Raw genomic sequence first — 18,070 nt, 5'->3', positions numbered from 1 at the left:
AAACCCAAGTAGGATAAACTTGCCTGAGAATCCTGTCATGGAAAAGGGCATAAAATGTCAAAATAATAATGCAATAGCAGCTTCAGGTGCTTGTCTGCTATTTTTTTCATACCTTGACTGCTTCAGGTGGTTCAGACTGTGGAGTTGCCAGAAGGAGCTCTGCCACAACCAAGTAGATCTCAGGGATATGAACATGATCAGTCAGACATCTTTGCAACACAGAAAATCCAAAAATCAAGAAGTAGGCATTGTCAGGCACTGGAGGATGACTTTTTAAATTATCTTTAAAGGAAAAGAAATGGAAAGTGTCTAAAAATAAATGTCATTTCAGCAGAAGAATTACTGACACAACTTTGTCCTCATCTCTGTCCCAGGACACTCAGTAGTCTGCTAGGCTGCAGTATCAACAGTATAAAAAACATCCCCAGACTAACAGATAATTTTTCCCAGTATCCCTTTTGTTATAGGGCAGTCTCCCCGAATCATTCTTCTTCTTTTCTCCTCGTTTCTCAGATCCACAGGTCTAATTATCAAAAAGCAAGCTGAACAAATCTTAAAGAAACAAAAGGTTTCAGAGCACAAGCTGACATCTGAACACCTCAAGGGCTTATCAACTAGCCTGATTTTGTGCAACACAAAAGGTACCAGGACAAGTTTATTTTTCAACTTATTAAATTACTACCCTAGGAAGTAATTTAAACTCTTGGTCTACTGAGATCAGTGAGGATTCTTGTATCATGTACACAGTGATCTTCTACCACTGAGCTGGATCAAGGCAGTGTTTTGGGAACATTAAACCAACACATACCCATTAGAATACTCAACCCTGCAGAGCTGTTTTCCAGCCAACGCCCAGCCACTATCCCCTCCTTGAATTTGTTCAGCAGCAAACGATTGTGGAGGAAGCACAGAAGCAGCTTGATTCCCAGGACAACTGTGCTGAAGTGCAGGTAGCTCTGTGTGAACAGCAGAAACCAGTCTGGCCCCAGTGCCAAAAATGTCTTTTCCTTTTCCCTAGGACAAACAGGTAAATGAAAACACATGGATGGAAACATGATGGAAGACAGAATGGAGATATTATTTAAAATTATCTCTAAGTGATTTAGAAGCTCATGTTTCTCTAAAAAAAAAAAAACAACCTCATTAAAGGTGTACCACAACAGAGAATCACGAAGATTTAACAACAGACTCATCCATACAGGTGAAATCACTCAATTCCTGCTAAATTTAACCTTGTATTACTGTCAGGCAAAACAGTTCATTAAGATCATTAAGACGAAGCTCCTTCTGAGAGTGTGTATCAATAACTGAGGCAAGCTACGTCACAGACTAGATCTTTCAAGCTATGAAATTCAAAATTCTGGTTTAAATTATGAAGTCCAAGATGTGCTAGCTAATGAAAATGCACAGTTACAGCACCCAGCACTATGAAATCTGCCTTTCAGTTATGAAAGGTAGAATTACAGTAGCATCATTCTCATGGTTATGACAGAAGGATGCAAGTTATCCCTCATTATATTGACTTGATTTTCAAATACAGATGGGATTTCTTCAACCCCTGGTATGCAGAAGAAACATCAATATCCAAGTTCCCCTTTCACAGTATTTTCTGAAAACATGTAATTTTCTTTCAAAATGGATATCTGATGTGTGCTCAGACCACACAGCCGTGTGAATGCCAGATAAATCACTGACAAAAAAGACTCTGTGAATCCAGTCTGCTCTTACTTAGTACTTGTTGAAATTCAAATATTAGTGTGTTTAGTCCTGGTCAAGCACCAGAAGATGAAAAATCTGGAAGACAGAGGCACTTAACTTCCTAAATGTTTCTACTTACTCAGAGGACAGGTGAAGTTTGTCTGAGTGTATTACATCTAATAGCATCTTCAGTAGCTGGTTTCGAAGCCAGATTGTCTTTCCAGATGTTTGGCTTAAGGCTATAAATATCAGAAAATAATAATGAGTAATGAAGAGACAAAACACATGTTCCATTGCTTTGATGAACAACTTTGCACCAAATTAGCCCAGTAGAAGTACTTGTATCAGGTACTTATATCTTTTTTGCAGAGTAGAGATGCAGACATCAAACTTTAGACATAAGGAGTCCTGCTAACATAAGAAACAACCTGTGCTTACATTGCCAAAGTCCTCTCTTTAGAGTTATTTAAAACTCATTCAGACTATATGTTGAACAATATCTCACAGGAAGCAGTCTCAGGCTAACTAGAGAGGGAAATGTAAATAGGCAATCTGACTTGTACTGCCTAACTGGGATGTCTATATACAAACCACAGTTACCAGTGCCTCCTTAATATGATCCATTGTTTAGAGGGGCAATTAAAATAAAGCCTCAACTGAAAGATCACAGTGAGAGGCCAAATGACTGGATGTTTCCCCACGTGAACCTGACAAATACACAGATACTTTAAGAGGTGCAGAGCTCTGCATTATTATTTGCTACAACTGTAGGTGTAGCAAAGTCTTCACAGAAAATCCAGGATGCCCATTGAAATTTTACCCCTTGTAACAGCCCAGTAGGTTAGTATGGGGGCAATTTCAATTTAATGTTCTTCCTCTCTGTGTATATCTGAAATCCAACATTGTGTCAGCTCTGGACAATGCCGCCAAAGTACTACTGGCTTATTAGCAGAGACAGAACAAAAGGGTCACCTCAGTGCAGCCTGTCCTTTCCATAAGAAGTAATTGGAATTGTGCCTCTTCCTGCCAGAGGAGGCAGAAGCACTAATATTGCATTTAGGGTTCATCAGGCTCTGGGGAAGGAGGTAAATACTGTAGCTACCTATCATAACTCATAAACCAAAGGCAGCCCCTCACCTTCAGTGGGCCTCTCAGCCACACTATCCAGGTAAATCTGATTTTCATCCACAGAAGAAGGTTTCAAGGTGTAAACAAGGAACAATCCAATCCTTGCAGAGAAAGAGTGAAGGAATTGTGGTCAACAGAAAAAACATTCATTTACTTAGAGATTATATGCAAAGCTGAATACTGATTAATGACATAACAACCACTAGAAATTCCAGTCACTTGAGAAATAGGATGAAAACTTCATAAACTAGGAAGCAAATTAAAAGGTCACAGAATCACAGAATATGCTGTGTTGGCAGGCACCCACAAGGATCATCAAAGTTGAACTCCTGGCCCTGCACAGGACACCCCAAGAATCACACCACGTGCCTGAGAGTATTCTCCAAATGCTCCTTATCTCTCTCAGCCTTGGTGCTGTGACCACTTCCCTGGGGAGCCTCTTCCAGTGCCCAACCATTCTCTGGGTGAAGAATTTTTTTCTAATATCCAGCCTAAACCTGTCCTGACATAACTTCAGGCCATTCCCTTGGGTCCTGTCACTGTCACCACAGAGCAGAGATCAGTGTCTGCCCCTCCTCTTCCCCTGACAAGAAAGTTGTAACTGCAGTGAGGCCTCCCCTCAGTCTCCTCCTGTCCAGGCTGAACACACCAAGTGAACTCAGATGCTCCTCATACAGCTTCCCCTGAAGACCCTTCATCTTCATGGCCCTTCTTTGGATGCTCTCTAGCTTAATATCTTTCTTATATCATGATGACCAAAACTATCTACAAATTGAAGTAAAATACATTCTGCTATGGAACTGTTTTCTCGATCTACTTTAAAGGTCTTTCACCAAGAAGAAAGGAATACTGAGTAAAGCACTCTGTTCACATGAAAGACTCTGAGCAGCCCGTGGCATTCAGATATCACTTATCACCACTTGGTTTCCAAGCATACAGAGGAGAACAGAGAAACCTTAACAGGTCCTTTGTGAGGAGGACTGTCACCATTTTTTCACTTGTAGTTTGCTTTAACACATTACATGGTTCTCAGGATAGAAAGATTAATGTTATATGAACACATTTAGTGAAAGTGCATAATCTCCTCCTGCCCACGAGAAGGACATTTCTTAAGGGACATAACACCCATTGTTCTGCAGGAGTGGCCCACACAGCAATTCCCACTGGAAGTCCAAATTTGGGACCAGCAGAAACTCCAGCACCTCCCAGTGGTGCTGAGAGCCTGTTACAGGCTCTGCTGTTCAGGAGCTAGAAGGATAGGGACTGTCTCTGTCCAATCTCTCAGCACTCATGGGCCTGACAACCAAACATATTACCATGGGATAACAAATCATGATTATTTAAGAAAAAATGCTCTTTCACACTCCTTACATCATGACAAATTTGATGTACTAAATCCTCTACTCTCACCTGTCTCACTACCCATATGAAAAAAGGAACAGACTAACTCCTACAAGCCCAGGGCAGGGACATGCATACAGGCAACATACATCCAGGAACATAACATCCACCAAAGAGTTGGCAAACACTAAGTTCGTGTAACAGCTTACTCCACAGTTAACTATTAGAGGTACTCACACTCTCTAACAGAGCAGAAGACTGAGACCACAGGTTTGACATGCAACTCTGTTTCTACATTTTATTAAACCAGAGCTTTAGAAACAGAGCTGCCATCTGTGCAGTGCATTTCCCTGGGAATTAGGTGGCTATAGACAGCACTACATGGACCTTCCTCAGTTGATAGGCTGCAGGCTGGGAATATAAAATGAAGCAGTGCTTACATTCTGTGAAGAGCAAACAAGGATTTAAATGCTATGCTTCATGAAATCCTGACTAACATAACTGATTGAAATTCAAGAACAAAAAGGACTGTTACTGGGATATAAACCAAATCAACAGGATTAGGTACACAGTTCTTTGGGGCCAAATTGTAATACTGTAGTGATACTTTAGGGACAAGGCTTTAATGAAACCAAATATTAACTACAAGCTTTGAGTAATCCCAGTCATACCTACAGAACTGTCTGTGCCACTATTATAAGGGTCATCACCTTCACACAACTGTAAGGCTGGAGTGAATGAAAAAAGTTTTCATCAGTTTTTCACCAGGGGATCCTGCAGTTGCCAAAGATCTGGTGTTCTACCAAAGACAAGGTGAGAGAAGCTCTATTGTCGAGGTCTCTCCAACACTAGCAGAAGTATAGGTCATCTACAATCTGAGGAAATGCAATAGACCTTGAAGGTTACCTGAGAACATCCCTTGTATTAAAGTATCCTTGCAAGAGATGGGACAGAATAGTGCAGACCAGAGTGATCTTGGAGCTACTGATTTCAGGATCATTGAAAAGGAAAACAAGCTTGGGCACCACTTGTACATGGTAGGCAATTACAACATTCTGACATGCATCTCTGTAAAAAAAGCACAGGGACTATTAAAAGCTTCTACTGGAAATGACCAAATTTGCCGAAGTTTCAGCTAAAAGGATTCTCAGGTTGCACTGATACTTAGCACTTTTGGCTTCTAATATTGTCTTTATAACATTTCAGACACTGTCAGACAAATTGAACATGTGTCAGTGATGGAGATCTGAAGACTACTCTGTGTGTTCTACTCTTCTCTTCTGCCGTCTCCCCCAGAAACTGCTGCATTCCAAGTTCAAAGAAAACATTATAGAATTTTCAAGCAGCAAGTTGGTAGAAAAAAATGCTATTACTGGAAAACTCAGCAAGGGACATCAGACAGCTCTCCACAGAGCTTTCTGCTACCAAAAAGAAGGAATCTAGCTTTCCTTAGCCCCCCTGCCATGCTTTGTCTCTTTAGATACATTTAACTCCAGTCCAGATGATTAAGCATTCTGATAAAACGGTTGTGTTTTGATTTTAAACACAACTTCAATTATATATTTTTAAAAATTATTTCATAGTGAATTCAAACATTCAATTTTCCCCTTCCCAGCAGATATTTAAACTTTCATTGTGCAGCAGTAGTTGCACGCCAGGTAACCAGATATCTTTGCCCAGTCTGGCCCCATAGTCATCTCAGGGGCTGATCAAATCACTAACTCCAGGCTTGAAAGAGCAATACAGGAATGATTCACTCCCAGAATCCACAGATTCCAACTGGGACTAGACCCTTCACAGCCACCTCACAGTTCCAGCTTCAGGTTACAGATATGCTTGTCCCACAGGTGTCTGATTCAAACACCTCTATATACCTGGAGGACTGCAAGATCTCCACAAGATGGGAAAGAAGAACAAGGTCAAGATTTTCTGGTGCTTTCATCCAAAGCTGAAAGACAAAGGAAAGCAGAGGTTTTACCGCCCTGCTGAACTGAGAGAACAGTACCTGCAGCAGAGAAACAGTTAAATCTAGTTAGGGAGAACATCATAAACATTCAGCATTTCTGTAATGCAACCTGCAGGCACTGGGAAGTCCCTGCTAGTGTAGGGAATTGTAGCTCCAGAGCTAGCCCTGAGGAGGAGGCCCTCTGGGAGTGTTCCTGCAGACCTGGGGAGCCACAGTGTGATAATGCACAACATACAACCCCACCCTAAATATTAGATACAGGTGGTGCTGTGAACTAACCAAACCTCGTATTGTAAAGCCATCTTTAATACAGCCAAACCCACAGAGTAACATGAACAGTTTTACCTCAAAGTTGCAGAGAACATACTGGAATGCACTATAATTCTTGATGACTGAAGACTCGAAGCCCAGCTCAGCTGTGCCCACCAGGGAGAACATTAACTGTAAAATCCTGCTGTTTAGCAGCTGGGTTTTCCTCTTCAATAGATAGCTCAGCAACTGAAAAAAGAAGACTGAATAAGTACCTGCCAAGTATAAATCTTTATTTATAAACTGATATATAACACTTCTCTTTAATTCAAGACCAATACACTGTTTACTCAGCTGTAGTAGTCATGTATGCATACATTTTCCATAAGTATCATGAAGAAAATGAAGATTTCAGTCCAGACATAAAATTTCATGCAGGAAATGAAAGGGTCAATTTTTGAAGGAGCTTGACAACTCTGTGGCATTGAACAGCAGGAAAATATCTGCCATATTATGTTGAATAGAATGTACAAAAAAGCAACAGACAAATATAACTGTAAATAACCACAGTAGGTGTTCTATGCTGTTCTTCATGGATGTATTCTTAATTGCTTACAAATGGTCTTAATTTAAAAAATATTAATTTTCACCTCTCCAAGTGAAGAACATTTATGAAACATTGCCAGTTTCTCAACTGAGCCTTTGATTATCCAATTTCCCAATACTGTGAGAAAAATGTTCAGAAAGCCGTTACATTTTGAACAGGTTGGGAAAAATAGAAATTAATTTGAAAATACATATCAAGACACATTTATTATTTAGCTGTTAAAAAAAGCCACTTCCCTCCATTGCAATATGGTGATCAGTCACATGGAAAGAACACTATTTAGCATAAAAATCAAAAGGAACACTCATACACAATATAAAGACTGGCATTCACCTACAAGAAAGGATTAGGCAAGCAATATCTAAGTAGGATAAATATATTCCTATAAATTGTGATCAATTGATGAACAATTTGCATGTTGGGAAAATGGAAAGTTTATAATAAATCATTCATGAAACCCTAATGTTAGGAGTCTTGTTTGGAACCTTCTGTATTAAAGAGTCTTCTTTGTTCCTTCAGTTTTCTGCTTCACCTACACAGCATGAAGTAAATTATACTAAACTGAAACTTTATACTTGAGCCTCAATCCATCCAATATTACATATATAGACTTTACATATAACCAAAATCTTCAATCTGCATAGCTTTCAGGTTTAAAGATTAATTTGGGATAGACCTAATGAGTGAATTCAGACAGCACTTATCTCAGCACAATTCCTCATACACAGTGAAGACTGAGCCGTGGGAATTCATTGTCAGCCTTACACTGGGCAGTCTGTAAAGAGGAATCTTAGGCCAAGGGGAGGAAGAAAACCTGCCTGATAAGGGGTGATAAGATTCTGCCTGGATCAAGTGTGCTGGTAAAAGGTGAAGAGTGGTTCAGTCACAAATCTGCTGCACTGGTTTATTTAGTTTATTAAATCATGTCTGACCAAGAGGCATCTGTCCTCTCCTTCCCTTCAGCACATAAACTGTTACAGAGGTTCCCAGGAATTATAAACACAGCATATAGAGCATTATCCTATATTCCCCTCCTAACTTACAAAGTTCCAACCACAAGTGCCTGTAGCCAAGATATGTTTGGTTCGTTCCCATTGATGGACTTGGGGATAAATATCTACAAGGAAAAGATTATAACCAGAATGAATGAACAATAGAGTGTCTACCTGGTATCCATGGATGTGCCTCATCAGTTTTCCACTCAATGGGCTATTGTTGAGAATGGAGTTCAGGACTTTGACAGCTGCATACATGGTGTGGTCATCACGGGCCATAGCAATGAGACCCAGGAGAATGGCAGGGCCTCCAATAAAGTTCAGACTAGTAGCTGCTGGAGAGGACTGGAACACTCTTACCCCTAGGAAATTGCAGTGTTACTCTACCAGGAAGTTACATGACCAAATCTATTGTTATTAGCCAGACAAAGGCTTCACTTTTAAAAAAATATTAAGACAAGTGCATTTACCATACTGGCCCACAGCAACTGACCCAATAGTCCGCAAGGAACCTGAGAGGTGCCCAGCAATATTCTTAGCTAGGAATATTGGAGTTGAACTGTCCCGAGAATTAATCCCAATCTAAAACAGATAAAAGACATTTTAAGAAAAACTTTGGTAGTATCGGGGACACTAAAAGTAACAAATGCATGCTCTGACACTTTAGCTTATTTTATTAGTTTTATACTATGAAAACCATCTTTTTTCACAACAAGTTTATTGTAAGGACAAACATTCACCTGTCTACAATATCCCACAACTCCACTACTTTCATGTCAGTAGATTTGGTATTAGCAAGAATGATAGAACAGCTTGTGAAAAGTCCTTGTGAAGGCATTAAGAAAACAGAGAATGAAACAAATTATCCCAAAACCTGAAAATTATGACTTCTGTTCCTGTTTCAAAAAAATGCTTTTAACATTGTGCTCACACTGTCCAATCTATTCGTCTCCATATATGAAAATTAACCTATGAGTAGAACAAAGTTAAGGAATGGGAAAAGAAGCTCAAAAAAAAATCACTGAAGGTACACAGGAAAGACAAAGTCAGAAACTTGGCTCTAGGAAACTGATTAGAAGCAAGAGAAAACTTGTTTAAGACAAGGGGAATTTGTGACCTCTTTGGCAATCAGCCGACCATCCACTTCGTTGTAAGAGCTCTTTATATCTTGGACTGTGGTGAGAGATGAGCACACTGCATTGATTCCAAAAGAAATCTTCTCTTCTGCCACCAGAGGTGCAGTATTATGATCACTGTACTGGTCCTCACCTAAAACAAGAGAGACTGTGAATGTCTGAAGGAACTTCGTTTGTTCAGTATGCAAGACAGAGAGGCAGGTGAAAAATAACTGGAGGAAACTGATATTTAGGAAATAATTTTACTTTCTCTTAACTATAATTAGGAAGAAGCATTCACCCTTTGCAACATAGTCCACAGCAGCTTGCATCACCAGCAGATGTGCTTGGCTGTGTCCTCTGATTGCTACTTTGCCTTGATTCAATATCCTCTCATAACATCTCATGAAGCTCAGTAAAGCCCAGAATAAACCTCTCCCTCTGTCCACACGACATAAACAAACAGGCTTTCTGGATAAAGAAAACATTTCAGAGGCCTTCTGTGTTACTGGGAACTTTATCAGGGATACCAGAAGCAAAGATTCATGTGGAAAGAGGACAGAGGCAAAAGTTTAGAGCTGCCAACTCACAACATTTGGGAAGCTTCTAAAAAGTACCAGGTTCAGTGGCTTAATGACTACATGAAATTACCATATGCATTTCTTTAAAGAACTTTCTATTCCTGCTCACACTTGGAAAAACTGTATGTACCTTTATTAAAAAAAAAGTCAAGCTTGTATTTTTGACAATTTTATACACTAGGAAAACAGCTGACTTACAAAACTGTTTACTAGTGCTGGTGACACAGCCCTTTTAGGCAAAAAATTTGTTGATACACCACAGGAAGATTAACTATAAGTAAATGCCCCAAGACTGTGTCACCATTTCCCTTCCACCAGGACTTGGTTTTAGGACTAAACTTCTGCACAACTGCAGCTGATTAGTGAGAAGCAATGAGGTAGTGGGGAGACAGGACACAACACTGCCAAAAATTCCCACTGCTGTTTGCAACAAGGTCATCAATCCATTTTAAGGAAAAAAACATAGTATTTGAGGGGATTGTGGTAATTTTTTTTTTAAGTCAGAATTTCCATTTGACCAAGTCCCTTTGAGTGTTTTGATGGAAGAGGAAGAGTGCAGGGAAAGAGAGGGAGATCATTTCATAATCATGAGATCACATCTTGTATGTTGCTCTGTGATTTCCCTGCAGCAGGGCATAACTAGAGTGAGATGGCCACAATCGATGATTAGTACTAGTTCTTCCCATCTGGGGAGAACTTTGCAGAAAACAAGCCCCCCAGACTTCATAAAGACTCAGTGATTCAAAAAATCAAATCCTTTTGACTTCTACAGGTAATGTTTTTATTTCAGAGCTGTACTTTGACACCATTTCTCTTTCAACAACCCCTTCCCATGCTTGACTTGCAGATTTTTGCATGTAGATAGACAGCATTCTGAAGGAGTACTCTCAGCCAGTCTTTTCACATTTTTTTAGGCTGGAGTGTCACCAAGAAAGATTATTTTGCTCTTTTCAAATGAGAAATGACCATTCCATTTCATCCCAAGCTCTAGCACAGAGGTGAACGTTGAATGTTGAACAAACAGTAATCAATAACTGAAATGTTTTGTCTGTTTAATAATTGAAGCTAACAACATACTTTAGTTAAAAAGCCTCTTCATTAAATGGAATGTATCTTACTCCCCTACCCCTCTCTCCTACACTGCAGGCATTTGCAGTTAAGTTCCATACTTCTTTTTCGGCCTTTTTTTCCCCTGTTAGCACTGTTAATGCAGAGTATCTCAGTTAAAGCTTCTGCTTTAATGTTTGTCCAACAGAAATAACACTCTTGCAACTCAGGATGTTATACCTCTTTACTCTTCATCTCTCTCTGCTGCTTGACTCCTGCCCTTCTTTCCAATTCACAGTATGTTACAAGATTCTCGTGTATCTTACTACAGTCTTGTACAACATTCAGTAATGCAATTTTCCAGACTTTTAGAATGAGCTCTAGACACAGCTGGAACATTAATCGGAGATTATAAAAATAAAAAGAACGCTGCCCTGACAAATAGTGGCAAATATGAGAATTATTACATACCTTGAAGTTGTACTGCTTGGAAATTGCTACAATACTGAGGGCCAAGCTTAATAATAACTTCTATGGTTTCCACAGAAATGGCTTCTTCAAACAAGTATGTAGGACCAAGGCGCCAGGTCAAAGAGGACTTCTGTTTCCAAACTCGAGGAGTAGCTATGTACCCATAGACATCAATAAAGGAAGAGGGTTCCATGGAAACACAGCTACCCGGTAAAGGCTGGAGATATTGCATCTACAACAGAGAAGGAATTCACTGAGGGGATCCAATACATTCAGGGTGCCCTGGGGTCTTGTCCCTGTAAGGTACTGCCTGCCACCTCTTTGCTCATTGAACTCTCAGTTTTGCAACAAAATTATATTGGGTCTGGTTGAGCTGGAGCATTTTCCCACAGCAGCTCTCACAGTGCTGGGCTTTGCCCTGGGAGCTAGAAAGGGGTTGACAGCACACCAGGGTTTTGGCTATTACTGAGCAGAACTGGCACAGCATCAGTGCTGTCTCTCCAACATTCCCCCCATCAAGGGGGCAGGAGTGGGCAAGATCCTGGGAGGGGACACAACCAGGCCAGATGACCCAAATTAACAACAGGGATATTCTATATCATATAACGTCAACTCAGACATAAAAGCTAAGGAAAGGAGGAGGAAGCGGGGGAATTCATTATTTACAATGCTTGCCTCCTATAGCAACTGCTCCATGTGCTGATGCTCTGCTTCCCACGAAGTGGCTGAATAGTACTCACTGATGGGAAGCAGAGAACAAACCCATTTTTTTCTCTTTGTTTGTGGACATGAAAACTCACTTCTGCTTTAATAAACAGCCTAATCTCAACTTACAAGTCGTTTCCCATCTTATTTTCTCTCCTCTGTCCAGCTGGGAAGGGGAGTGATACAGCTGCTTGGTGGGCAGCTGGCATCCAACCAAGGTCAACCCACACAATAATTATCAACTACTGTTCAGAAAACATAACCATTTTGGAATGTTTAAGGCTAATTTTTGTTCCAAAAACACAGTCAAAAGAATTTCAAGTATTGGCAAAGGAAAACCCTGTCTTGACTCCAGAAATATTTTTCCTCTTCTAAAATTCATAATCCTGACTATGACATTCAAGACAGAAAGAAAAGTTACAGATCACACTTTGGACTGGCACAAATAGAGAATAAACAGTTTTTGAAGAGTGTAAGTTGTCCAATTGCATCAGTAAGCTTCAGTGGAGCTAACATTGTTTAAGAAACAGGGCCATTTATTTTTGGTACCAAAATAATGATTTGGCCTCCTAAACAGAGTCTATTATTTTATTTAACTGTAGAGAGCTCTAACAGGAAGTAGTTGGAATTTTTTGGTAGAGAGAAGCTATATTGTACTTTGGGGCTTAGCCCTGTCTTTAACAACTTGCTATTAGGATGGGAGACTCCTAGCATTTACAGATGTCTGGACACTGAGATTTAGAAGACAGGGCTGGTCAATATTAAGAGGCAGGAGTTGATACTTCAGTGAATCAATATTTGATCTGATGAAACACAGTAACACACACACATACATACCCACCCCATGGCCACCAACTAAATATAGCCTTTGGTATTGTTAAGGGCCTTTGTCCATTTCTAACTTCTTAGACAATCTTTTCACTGTACATATCAAGATGAAGGCTTGCATTTAGTCAGTGACCCCAACACTGGGACAATCTTTTGTTTACTAAAGGATTCTTTTATTTATATGAGCTGTTTCACTGAATGTTAAACACACTTGCTGAGAATTCTTTAATCAATTGCAATGTTTAGGCCTAGTTTTATTGATGACTTTCAGTCTCATTTGAAGGAAGTCAAATTAAATTAAATTTTCATTCTTGAAATGGATATAGGTCCCAAAAGACATTTATAAGACAGATCATTTTTCTCAAGTATGGGAAAGAGAATATTTGGAATTAAACAGGTTGCATTTACAGGGGAAGCATAAAACACACAAGTGAGCTTTGCACGTGCTGAGATTGAATTGAAATATGGGAACAAAAGGGAAGAAACCAAGGCTACAAGTTTAAATTAATAATAGGATTCTATTCAAAAACAAAACCAAAAAAAGACTACACCAATCAGAGACATACTAGAAAGAGCAGGCTGCCTTTTCTATACTGCATTCAAAATGCAAAAATTAGATCTCTGAAATAGTATGAGTTTAACTGCAAAACCAGGAGCATGATGATATTAATAATATAAACCAGGAGCTATTCTCATTTATCTCATAGATTATGAACCCTTCAGGTGCATTTGGATGACTTTTGCCTGATATCTCATGCAACCTGAGAACTGGCTGCTGTGAAACAAAAATCACAAGAAATAGCACATTAGGGGAAATACCAGTACACCAATATTTGCAATGAACTCATGAATTGATATAGTCTTACACACTGTACAACTAACCCAGAGGAACACCTATCTGTTCCTGAATGCTTAGTGTGCTAGTGAGGAAAAAGACCACTGACTGAAATTGCTCCCATCTTTGGATTCTTGCAAAGAGCTGGCCAGTCACAGCAGCTTATTTCTCTGTGGCCTTTCCACTTTCAAGAGCTTTCTTCAAAAGAAAAAGTGAAGACTCCCTGCATAATTCATCACCTTTGCAGGTTTTAGCCTAAATCCAAGTTATCTTTGGTTTAGGGCTTTCTGGTCACACCTTGATGTGAAGTATTTTTTATAGCTGGCAATTTCTGCAAATCTTGGGCTTAAACTGATAGGTCCTCTGAATCACTAGTAAACTCAGAAAATTTTGACCTAAAGGTTTAACTGAATTTCAGCAACATAACCCTGAGCTACCTGCAACCTAGGTAACTTCAGCTCTAGAGGAGATAACCACCACATGGTTATCTACATGCTGAAGGGGGAGGGGGAACTAGTTCAAAGCATCAGTATAAGGTGAGAACATACTTCTGAAAAGCAGCGCAAATACACCCTCTTTGGTACGGATTTCTGACTCCACTCACACCCAGCACAGTGGCATGTGTTACATGTGTAAATCACCATGCTTTGAGTTTCTCGGATTAATACTGAAAAGTCATGGTAGGTGCATTGGGAGATGAAAATTAGAAGCAATGCAAGGCAAAAGTCAGGCGCAAGATCTATGCAGAGAGCCTTTACCTTTGCAGAGCCAAGCATCTGACCATTTATATAAGCTGACACAATGCAGTTCTTCTTTGCTTCCTTAGCAACTGTCACTGTGAGATGATGCCACTGGCCAGTGACCAGTAGTTTACCACAGCCAAACTGGACTTGCCCTGGAAATGTGGAGGGATTTAGGGCCTCACCCTCAGGTTCCATAATATCTGTAACAGCAAAAACAGAGATAAGTCAACAGAAAGTTTCTTACCTTCACCTACCTCTGGAACACAACTTTCAAATGTGACAGAAAGAACACGACACTCTGTGGGTAGAGTGTGATTCGATGCTATTATGTCCAATGTCTTTAAAACATTGCCCAAGGTCTATTATCAGGACCTACAACTTGCACAACTCTCAAGCTCCCTCCAGCATACAATGTGTCACCCTCCCCAATAATACCTGCTATCTGCCTTGACACTGCAAAACTACCCTGACCTAGGAAAACCCAACATATTCACTAAGAGGAGAACCCCTCAGTATATTCACAGTTAGCTGACTGTGATGGCCGACTAGCCTGTGGCACAAGGGACAGAGAGAGCTCTTGGTAAGACAGTCTCTGGTGCCAGAGACTTATTCATCATGATGAGGGAAAGAAATCTCTCCCAGGATGCTTGTTCTGTTATGGTAATCGACCCCAGTTTGGCTCCCCCGGCTGGCTGTCAGCCTCTACCCCTCGTCGCTCCCCCATTGGTCCCGTTCCCTAGTCCTGCCTTTGCCTGATGCCATGAAGATTTTTGCCCTTTCCTTTATACCCCTGTTATACCTTTTTACAACTTCTGTATTCCTAGTGCTTTTTTGCCTACATTCTTGGACTTGTTTGTTAAGCTAAGAGACAAAACATTTTAGAAGCTTCGTAGCCAGAGATCAGTGTGCCCCAGACCCCAAGGTCCTCTCCAGAACACATTCTGTAAACCAAGATAGAACCATCCAGGGGAAAGTTCCTTGGGGAGGGGGGCTCACTTGAGCCTCTCATTGGGGAATCTTTGATAGATATGCTAATTAGTAAAACCTATAATGTTATACCCAATGTTGGGGAAGGGGAGAGAGAGGTGGAGACAGAAGACGAAGACATAGATAGACTCGGCAAGGTGCATCTCGATGCATATGACCTGGACGTGTACACCTAAGGATCCTTAAAATAAATACCAAGGTAAAATCCCTTTTCCCCTTCTAACCGTGTGTGACTCCTGATTTTAAGACCAGGAAAAGGTATCATGCCCCGCCCCCGGATTAAACCCCCTGAGTTCAGCATTGCTCTGGCCTTTGCCTCTGTAGGCTTCGGCAGTGTAGAAGCAGTAAATGCTCCTGTTGGAACACACACGAAGGCCCTTCCCATCTCTTGGCGACCGACTTTATACTGAAGCTAGCCATGCGTCTCTGTGTGTGTGCGGGCATGCATGTGACCCCACAGAGCCAGAGACAGTAACAGCTGACACAGAGAAATTCCTAGCAAATCCATGAGATTATAAAAGTCTCTATCATAATTTGTAGCTTTTATGAAAAAAGGTAAGCTAGAATTTTTATCATTATCTAAGGCAATCAGAGCACTCACACTGTCAGCTGTGCTTGAAAAAGTCCCAGCTACTATTCCCACTCCATTTCCAACCTCCTCTGGAATATTCAATCACATTTACATTTGAAATACCTACTCTACTCAATAAGGAAAAGGGGATAAATATCAGCAGGGAACAATATTAACAGATTGGCATAATAGAAAACATTCTGAAAGAGAGGAGAGGAAATGAGTTGTTTCATTAGGAAGCTAGATCACTCCCCAAATTCTCAATCCTACTCTCCAAACCTGCCTAGTGTCACACAGAAGAGACTGGTTCAAGCCCAGTCTCCACAACTGCACACCACAGTATAAGTGACACTGAAAAATTTTCCATAAAATATTGCAGTAATTCACAATGCCTACAGCAAACTTAAAAATTAAACATGGCCAAGAATTACAATCACAACTGGATGCAAGAGGAAAACTGAAGAGAAATCTCATTAATATCCTGGGTACTTCAAAGAAGAGGAAATTTATTAATGAAAAATTCCAGATAATAAGAGGACACAGCATTGCAGCTTGACTGAAAAGAGCCTTACCAAGTGGCTGGAATTCTACTTCTTCTGTAGAAATGACCAAAGAAAGGTCCTGTGGAAAGAAGCTTACAGAAAAGCAAACAAATTCTTGCTCTGTTCTTGACATGTGCCTCACAATGGTAAGGAAGCGGAGTGGGTGGCTGTTGTGCACCAAACCAAACTTGCTAACCAGGAACCAGCAGGAGAGTGTCAGTCCACTTGAGGGAGGGAACGTTCTGGTGCCTGTAGACAGGAAACAAAGAGGCATTAAGGAAGTTGTTTTCCTTGGGCAGCCATTAGCAAACTGCTTTGTGTTTCATTTGTAGTCCATACCATGGAAAAACCAACATTCGGTTATGGGGTTTTGTTAGAAGCTCAGCGGGACGAGGAGCCCGGGCCCCGGGCGGGGGGAGAGAGAAACAGTCCAAACCAATATGGTTGATAAAGCAAACTCCATAAAACTCCGTTTATTAGCAGTTCAAAGGCACTTAAATAGTATACCAGCTTGTTAGCTCCTAAGTGGCTTAAAGCTTATCAAGACACATTTCTATTTCTACATAATTGGACTTACATTGGCAAGCTTCCATAGTCTTGTTATGATCAAAAGAATTCAGTGCTCATCTCCCTCATTCACTCCCGGATAGTACAGCTGCAAGTTTTCACTCCCTCTCTGTTTCTCAGGCCTGCTTGTTATCTTTCACACAGGGACTTTCCCATGGAAAGTTTTCTCACACACAAGCCTAAAACTTCCAGGCCTATTGCTTGCACAGTTCTTTTATTGATCCCAATAATTCTATTCCCCAACAGGGTTTAATTTCTATTCTGTTAGATTTCTCTGCTTGTATTCAATATCACAAAGATTGCACATATGAGTCTGTGCACATGTATAAATGACCTAAAGCTGACCGATGAGAAATGACTGCTAGATCTCCATGCTATGGAGCTCATGAATTAGCAATCTCTGAGCCAGAAACAAGTTCTCAAATTTCACAAAAATTCAGGAAGCAAAAAGTACAGCCATTTCCCATTCCACCCAATAGAGCATTTTGTTGTATAGAAAAATCCCTTTAAGTGACAGTTCCTATTCCTTCCATTGTCTGTTACCCTAAAATCTGGTGGCTCTTACTTGTTAAGTCTGTTTTCTTAGAAGCTTGCTTTAAAATTGTATTGCTAATGTTAATTCAGCACACTATGAAGCTGTACCCAGTGCTGCATATTGCTGAGCAGTACGAGTTACACAGTTCAGAGCTGGTCTGGGGCACAGAGACAGAAACGTTGAAACACATGACTTATTTCTTACAACTGTTGAATGCTTTCATTGGGGCTGAGAAGCCGGTGCTCCCAGCAAGCTGTAGGTGAGTCAAAGTGCTTACCCATGCCAGTCCCTCCTGAGACAGATTGGTCTGCACTGGATCCCATGACAGTGGCCAAGGTAGGGAGATATAAACACCTAAAAAAGCAAGCAAGCACCCATTCATCAGAAACAAAATCATCCCTGAAGGGACACCAGTGACTTCTGGCATTGCAGAATCATGCTAGCAAGGCAGAGAGTAGGCTGTCAGTAGTAAGACAGTAACAAAATATGTTGGCAACATTGCTGCAAGGAAAGCAGCCATAGGGTACATAGATTAAGATGAAGAGAGAAGTGAAAAGTT

At 40.5% G+C, this 18,070-nt stretch overlaps 1 protein-coding gene across 16 annotated transcripts in view; it reads right to left on the bottom strand.

Moving 5' to 3' along the window:
• The window catches only part of WDFY4 (WDFY family member 4), a 138,509-nt gene that overhangs the window by 72,776 nt on the left and 47,663 nt on the right, over positions 1-18,070 (bottom strand). For 12 of the 16 annotated variants that reach the window (XR_011151742.1, XM_069019561.1, XM_069019562.1 and 9 more), the window contains 14 exons: positions 17,789-17,865; positions 16,440-16,658; positions 14,325-14,509; positions 11,199-11,430; positions 9,102-9,253; positions 8,455-8,566; positions 8,156-8,346; positions 6,479-6,631; positions 6,042-6,115; positions 5,074-5,235; positions 2,836-2,927; positions 1,838-1,937; positions 809-1,014; positions 113-282 (listed from right to left, as the gene is read on the bottom strand). Coding sequence is in view for 15 of the 16 variants with exons in the window: in XM_069019561.1 (XP_068875662.1) it covers positions 113-282; positions 809-1,014; positions 1,838-1,937; positions 2,836-2,927; positions 5,074-5,235; positions 6,042-6,115; positions 6,479-6,631; positions 8,156-8,346; positions 8,455-8,566; positions 9,102-9,253; positions 11,199-11,430; positions 14,325-14,509; positions 16,440-16,658; positions 17,789-17,865 (2,125 nt within the window). In the remaining variant the exon portion in view is untranslated. Of the gene's footprint in view, positions 1-112; positions 283-808; positions 1,015-1,837; positions 1,938-2,835; positions 2,928-5,073; positions 5,236-6,041; positions 6,116-6,478; positions 6,632-8,155; positions 8,347-8,454; positions 8,567-9,101; positions 9,254-11,198; positions 11,431-12,634; positions 12,707-14,324; positions 14,510-16,439; positions 16,659-17,788; positions 17,866-18,070 lie in introns of those variants that run through there. The other 4 variants (XM_069019568.1, XM_069019570.1, XM_069019569.1 and 1 more) reach the window with 4 other exon arrangements.

This window comes from Aphelocoma coerulescens, chromosome 6 (assembly GCF_041296385.1).
Source record: "Aphelocoma coerulescens isolate FSJ_1873_10779 chromosome 6, UR_Acoe_1.0, whole genome shotgun sequence".
NCBI lineage: Eukaryota > Metazoa > Chordata > Aves > Passeriformes > Corvidae > Aphelocoma > Aphelocoma coerulescens.
This window is presented reverse-complemented; position numbering and strand designations above follow the sequence as displayed.